The following is a 7,418-nucleotide window of genomic DNA, read 5'->3' on the forward strand; positions in this document are numbered from 1 at the left end:
AATCGGGAAAAACCCAAACCCGAACTCAAACCCAGTCAAAAACGGGTTTTCCACGTCAATTTCGGGACGGATTTGGATGGGTATCCGCAGATACAGGTTATGTTGTCATACCTAGTAGTTGAGAATCAAACCCATAGATCAATTAGTCTTCTCTCTCAATGTAATTTCATCATAGTGATAAATTAATTCATTTTTCATGACACTCTTCGTTATCTCGAATAAACAAATCGAAATTAACTCATTTTTAACTGATGTTAAAAGTTTATTTTGGTAGTGGCTGTAGTGAAAGAGTAAATGATGTTGCCAACGAGTTATTTGAAAAGTGAATTCAAGAGCCACTATGCAACTACGTTGTCGTTGCGATTCCATCTCACATATTTCAGATCATCTTCTGAAAGTTGTGAAATCGTTCCATTAACAAAGTCGGTTTTGTTCTTGGCTCCAAGAGCAATTAGCATCGAACACCGCCACAAAGGATAATTAACCTCTGTTAAGAGATGCGAAACAAGAACTAGATTGGGATGATCTGAGTCATGAACGAAGAAAGCATTATGAAATTGAGCCTCCATGATTTCTTGAAACGAAGAAAAAAACACAATCGAGCCAAAAGAAAATGCAGAAGAACACGAACCGAACTTTGAGATAAAGAAAAGAACTAAGGATTGATTCAAAGATCTACTTATACCATATCAACTCTCTCACAAACACTCATGAATCATGATTAACAAAAAGAGAGATAAATAGAAATAGAGCATTGTGCTCTCATTCTGTTATTCAATTATCAAAAAAAACTTACAAAATCTGTTACAATAGAGCTATTTATACACAGCCAAACAAAGCTAAAGTGGTTACACATTAACCATCTCCCGTACACTTTCTCAACCAACTTAACTCAGACATGTGTGATAAATGTCATGAAAATTGCGAAACAAGAAAATAAAAATCACAATATCTTCCAGATTAACATGAATTACCATGAATTACCATGAACATTTATAACTCCACTCAATGCAATAAGCCAATGAAGCTTGTAAAATAGCCCTATTAATCTACAGATTAACAAAAACAGTTAAAAGAGGGGTGAGTTTATGCTTTTATGCATACAATTTACAAGTCTACAAGAACAATTGAAAGGAAAACAAAACATAAAATTTTAACAGAAAAATAAAACTACTTAGGTTTGAATTTTGACTATTTAATTAGTTCAAACATACTCTCCAGCTCTTTCAGATGATCCTCAACAGCATCGATTTCATCTTGCTTGTTATTCTCATCAAGCAAATATGTAATTGCAGTATTGGTGTTATGATATTCTTGTGAGGATAGCTTTAGAAAAGTATTCTCCTTCGAAGCATTTCTCATTTGGTGAACACGGACTTTGTCATTTTTTTAGGAAATTTTCAACTAACTATAGATATAATCTAGAAAGATAAAGATAATTCAATGAGATAAAGGTACCTTGTGGTTAACTTGTAGGGAAAACAAGCAAAAACTATCAAACCTCAATTGTTTGATAATCATAGTACAGTTTTCAGTCAACACTTACAGAACATCAACTAACTGTGGATATAATCTAAAAAATGAAAGCTATTCCTTCTTGTCTGTAATAATGCGTTCGAGCATACTCTCAAGCTCCTTCAGATGACTCTTAAGAACACCAATTTCAACCTGCTGGCTACTATCAAGCAAGTTTGAGGCTACCGTAATTGCAGAATTGATCATGTCGATATCTACAGACGAAAGCTTTGAATTAGGCTCTGGTTGCTTTAAAGCATTCTTCACCTTGTAAACACAGTAATCTAAAGCATTCATTACTTTAGCCTTCCTTAGGAATTTCTTATCTTCAATACCGTAGTTCTTGGCTTCTTCAATCAATTTTTTAATTTCGTCAGCAGGCAACCTTTCTTTGTAATTTGTTATGGTAATCTCATTCATATTGCCAGTGGATTTATCCGTAGCAGAAACAGTCAAAATACCATTTTCATCTATAGCAAAACATACATTGAAACTATAGCCGCGAGGTGAAGGAGGAATACCTGAAAGAGTAAAAGAACCGAGCAGATTGTTATCACTGGCTCTAGTTCTTTCACCCTCATAAACCTCAATCAAGACGTCAGGTTGATTATCTGCAACTGTTTCACGACTTTGGGTAATCTTGACGGGAATGCAAGTGTTCCTAGGAATCACCACATTCATGATATCTCCCGTTGCTGACAAACCAAGAGACAATGGTGTAACATCACGGAGCACCAAGTTTGGAACATTTTGAAAGCCTTCACTCAACAAAGCAGCCTGTACAGCGGCTCCATAAGCAACTGCCTCATCAGGGTTGATGCTCATGCATAAATCCTTTCCGTTGAAATATTCCTGCAATAGTTGCTGCACTTTGGGAATCCTAGAAGACCCACCAACAAGAACAACGTCATTTACAGTACTCTTGTCCATGTTAGCATCTGTAAGACAACTCTTGACGATCTCCATACACTCGTTAAAAATGTCCATATTGATTTCCTCAAACTTGGCACGAGTAATGGAAGAAAAGAAGTCAATACCTTGGAATAAAGAGTCTACCTCAACCGTGGTGACAACAGAAAAAGAGAGTACCCTTTTTGCCCTTTCACAAGCAGTTCTCAACCTCCTCAAAGCCCTAGGGTTCCCAGTAATATCCACTTTGTTCTTCCTCTTAAACTCGTCTACAAAGTAGTTCACCATCCGGTTATCAATGTCCTCTCCTCCGAGGTGAGTGTTTCCGCCCGTGGCTTTAACTTGGAAGACCTTATCCTTGATTGTTAAGATGGACACATCAAAAGTGCCACCACCAAGGTCAAAAACAAAAATATTTTTTTCTCCAACACAGTTAGATCTCTTATCAAGTCCATATGCAAGAGCAGCAGCAGTTGGTTCATTGATGATCCGTATAACATTAAGACCAGCAATGGCACCAGCATCTACTGTAGCTTTTCGCTGAGCATCACAAAAATAAGCCGGCACTGTAACAACTACATTCTTTATTGGAGACTCCAGAAATTTCTCTGCAATCTCCCGCATTTTTGTGAGGATCATAGATGAAATTTCCTCGGCACATAGAAGTTTCTCCTGACCTTTATACTTAACAACAATCATAGGTTTGTCATTGACACCTGAAATGACCTTGAATGGCCACAACATCCTATCTTTTTGAACAACAGAATCACTATACTTCCTGCCAATCAATCTCTTAGCATCTGAAAAAAATAACATTAGTGGTACGTCTCATTATTCATTAAACATATCAATGCAATGCAATAACAACAACATGAAATTATGAACGGATAAAAATAGAAAATTACCAAAGACGGTGTTTTCTGCGTTGGTGGCAACCTGATTCTTAGCAGCATCACCAATCAACCTTTGATCATCAGTGAAAGCAACAAATGAAGGTGTAGTTCTATTTCCTTGTTCATTGTGTATTATCTCCGCTCTATTGTGTTCATCAAGCCACACAGCAACACAAGAATATGTTGTTCCAAGATCTATTCCCACCGCACATCCTTCATACTTTTTTGCCATGTGATCTTTGAAGTAAAAGAGAGAATCTAAAGAAGAAAAATAAAGGCAAGATTAGGAAGCAGAAGCGGAACGATTAGGTTTTGTTGACACACTCAAAAACAGTTTCTTATAAACTAAAGTTGGAAAGGTTCAATTAATTTTCAGGTATATCAAGACCATAAATAACTAGAATAAGATCAAGCGTTTAACCACCGTTTATTGTGATACGATATCACTTGCGATTGATCGAGAAGAACAACCGAGTGTAACCACCGTGACAGTGTCCGTGTTTTGAATTCTCTACTGCTTTCAAATTTTAAAGGGGGTGTGATAGGCATGTAAATATGTCACGCAGACAAACACGTTATATGGTCTTGCTTAAGTCCTCTAGTCAAGTTTATAACGCAAGTAGATATTTCAGTTAGGGATTTATTTATTTTTGTCAGATTTTAATTAGGAATTTAGGATACACTAGACCTACGGGTTTGTTTTGTGGATTTTTTACTAATATAACCCAAGTTTTTAAATTATTTCCCAAAATAACCCAAGTTTCAAATAATTTCCCAATCTACCCCACCTTTAATAGGGAGGCGCCAATTGGATTGGCGCCCCCTCTTAAAAATTACAAGGAGGCGCCAATTGGATTGGCTAGGGCACCTGCCCTAGCCAATCCAATTGGCGCCTGTGTGTATTTTTTAAGAGGGGGCGCCAATCCAATTGGCGACTCCCTTAAAAAAGCCTCAAATGAAAAAACTTCCAACATGAAAGTTGTAGATCTTTTCAAAACAATGAATTTGGATATAAATTTTGCAACATTTGGATTTTTTTTGAGAAAGTTATGGGCAGTTGAAGTTGGACTTCTGAGTTTTTCAACTGTTGTCTGACCTATAATGTCTTGTATTATTTCATGTGTTTCTTTTAGAGTTATGAATTTTTGTCCAACATAACATTTGAAGTAGACATCTTAAATTTTCCAATGCACTTGGTCCCACCTCAAAATAATTAAAAATGAGTGAGTTATGTCCCTGCGAACTTGACCCAAAATTAGGGTTTCTGTCAGAATGACCTATAATGTTCTGAAATTAATGATGAGCTTCCAAGTTTCAAATGGATTTTTGATGAACATGAAAGTTGTTCATATGGCGACTGTTGTTAAAACTTGAATGGAGGCGCCAATTGGATTGGCTAGGGCAGGTGCCCTAGCTTAGGGTAGGTGCCCTAGCCAATCAAATCGGCGCCTATGTGTATGTTTTAAAAGGAGGCGCCAACTCAATTGCCGAGTCCATCATAAAATGCCTTTTTTGTATTATAAATAGATGCGTTGTGTGACCTATTGTTCCACAACTCAAATAATCATTTGGCTATCATGTTTGGTGTTCGTCGCCGATACGGTAAGGTGATTTATGCGAGAGACAAACCTCAATTGGTGATGCTGTTTTGGAACATCACCACGTTAGATCAACTGAAGAGGGAGCTGGTTCGATGGTTAGACGGGAAGATACCAGAAGGGGAAAAAATCAGAAGTATTGAGAGACTTGACAGTATCTTTGGTTGGGTGCGAATGAGGACTGATAAGGATGTTAGGGAAATGATGTTCGGTCGAGACGACATTAATTTGATTGTTGTAATCAGTTAGAATTAATTATGTTTTCAGATATTTTGTACTGATGTTGGTTATGAAACTCGTTGTAACAAGAACTTAATGATATATAATGATTGATTGTTACAGAAATACAATGTTACAAAAAGCATAAGATGTAGATACAATGTTACAAATAGCTTAAGATCTAGATATCATATTACAATAAGCTTAAGATCTAGATGATGCTCCTAGATTGGGACAGTTGTTTTTGTTGTGTCCTGGTTGACGACAGATACTACATAATCTTATCATTTTATCTGTGGAATCCATCTCTGTTCTTATACGTGTGCTGTTTGGCCTTCCTTTCTTCTTTCTACGCATCTCTTCATTGTGCCAAACAATATCTCCTTCATATGGAGGCCAGTAATCCTCCATGGGTAGTACTGAAAAGCCTCGACTATATACATTCATGATGGTGTTGGCCTTGTACACATCAGATAAATAGGTGTTAGCGTCTTGACGAGTATAAGCGCATGCTGCAATGACATGGGAGCAAGGTATGCGGAAGGCCTGAAATTTTCCACAATCGCACCAACTTGTGTTTAGTCTAACAGCGTAGGCTAAATTTGGTCTCCCCTCGCTGTTGCCCATTGTTTCCTGGACGCTGAAATTTTGTCTATGACGGTCAAACACGGTTACAGCGTGTGTCGTAGCTTTGATGCTCTCCTCTTTCATGACCTTCATGCAACATTCACTGAATACTTGTCCAGACATTAACACTGCACTCCATCTTTCGCCTCTGGTTGCGAACATAGAAGCCAACCTATAATAGGTTGATCTTACCAAGGCGGTTATCGGCAGGTTTCGAATTCCTTTGAAAACCCCGTTCATGCATTCCACAATGTTTGTTGTCATGTGGCCCCATCGACAACCACCGTCAAATGCTCTTGTCCACTGCTCTACTGGGATGTTATTTATCCATCTCCCCGCATCTTCATTAGACAGTCGAATCTCATCACGATAATATTGAAAAGACGGTTGAGTTAAAGCATACCCAGCATTCACCACCTTCTTGCGAAGATTCTTATCTTTTATAGCACGCATGAAGTTTTGTGCTATGTGTCTGATACAGTAGACATGTGTAGAAGGAGGATCATGCCATCCGTTTTCATGGTTGTTGTAGGCACTTTCGATGGCAGCATGTCTATCAGAAATCAGACATAGATTGGCTTGTGGTGCGACATGCGTTCTGAGATGTCGAAGAAAGAAACCCCATCCAGCAGCTGTTTCACCTTCAACAAGAGCAAAGGCAACGGGAAATACATTGTTGTTACCGTCTTGTGCAACTGCCATGAGCAACGTACCCTTGTATTTTCCGTATAACCAAGTGCCATCAATTTGCAGGAGAGGTTTGCAGAATGCGAAACCTTTGATGCAAGGGTCAAATGCCCAAAAGAGACGGTGGAATATTCTATTACCTATAGCACAGGTTCCGTCTGGCATCATTGCTGGCACTGTCTCCAGAATTGCCACGGTTCCTGGGACATAAGTTTTTAGTGCCCATAAAAATCGTGGTAATTCTTTGAATGAGTCCTCCCAGTTGCCGAAAACCTGCTCAACAGCCTTTGTCCTCGCAATCCATGCTTTCTTGTAAGATGGAGTATAATTATATGTTGTTCGGATATGTGATATAATTATACTCACCTTCACTGATGGGTCTTTGTTTACCAATGGCAGAATGTCTCGACAAATCAATGCTGTGCTCAGTTGACGGTGATCTTGTGCAACGGTTGTTGCGACGCAACTGTGTGGTGGGTCTATTGAAGCGATCTCCCAAGAGTCATTTCTCTTCTTGTAAGATGCAGCCAAACGAAACTTACATAGCATGTTACAACATTCAATAACATACCTTCTTGAATCAGTGCGTTTAACCGTAAAGTCAACAAAGTTGTTCATGTGATATTTTTTGATTGCCAAGACACATTCCTCTTTGGTACGAAACATGTCTCCCACCTTTAATTCTCCTACTGGTCTCGGATACGGATTGTAGAAGACACTGTCGGACATTTCATCATCGTGAAGATCCATATTTGTCATATGTTGAGGAGGAATATAGACATGAGTAGGAGGTATTGGTGGTGGTTGAGCCTCATCTTCATCGTCGTTATTCAGGATGTGATCAACCTGTATCTCAGTCTCCTCTTCTTCTTCATCAACAACGTCGACCTCTACTTCTGCTTCTGGGTTGAGTTCATCTGAGCATTGTGCATCATCTGCATCATCTCCACCAGCTGGATCCTGATATGTT

The 7,418-nt window shown here is 38.5% G+C and overlaps 1 protein-coding gene across 2 annotated transcripts; it reads right to left on the reverse strand.

The window, feature by feature from the left end:
* Positions 1-802: 802 nt before the first annotated feature.
* Positions 803-3,910, reverse strand: LOC127128242 (heat shock 70 kDa protein 4). Of its 2 annotated transcripts, XR_007805798.1 has the most exons (4): positions 3,742-3,910; positions 3,330-3,575; positions 1,459-3,224; positions 803-1,049 (listed from the first exon to the last, which is right to left on the reverse strand). XR_007805798.1 is itself a non-coding variant. In XM_051057465.1 (3 exons), exons 2-3 carry the CDS (start codon positions 3,547-3,549, stop codon positions 1,588-1,590), a joined length of 1,857 nt encoding a protein of 618 aa, XP_050913422.1. In that variant the 5' UTR covers positions 3,550-3,575; positions 3,742-3,910; the 3' UTR covers positions 1,445-1,587. The 2 variants fall into 2 exon arrangements, 1 of the variants encoding a protein (XP_050913422.1); XM_051057465.1 differs by lacking the exon at positions 803-1,049 and having other exon boundaries at positions 1,445-3,224.
* Positions 3,911-7,418: the final 3,508 nt, after the last annotated feature.

The sequence above is a fragment of the Lathyrus oleraceus genome, chromosome 3 (assembly GCF_024323335.1).
Source record: "Lathyrus oleraceus cultivar Zhongwan6 chromosome 3, CAAS_Psat_ZW6_1.0, whole genome shotgun sequence".
NCBI lineage: Eukaryota > Viridiplantae > Streptophyta > Magnoliopsida > Fabales > Fabaceae > Lathyrus > Lathyrus oleraceus.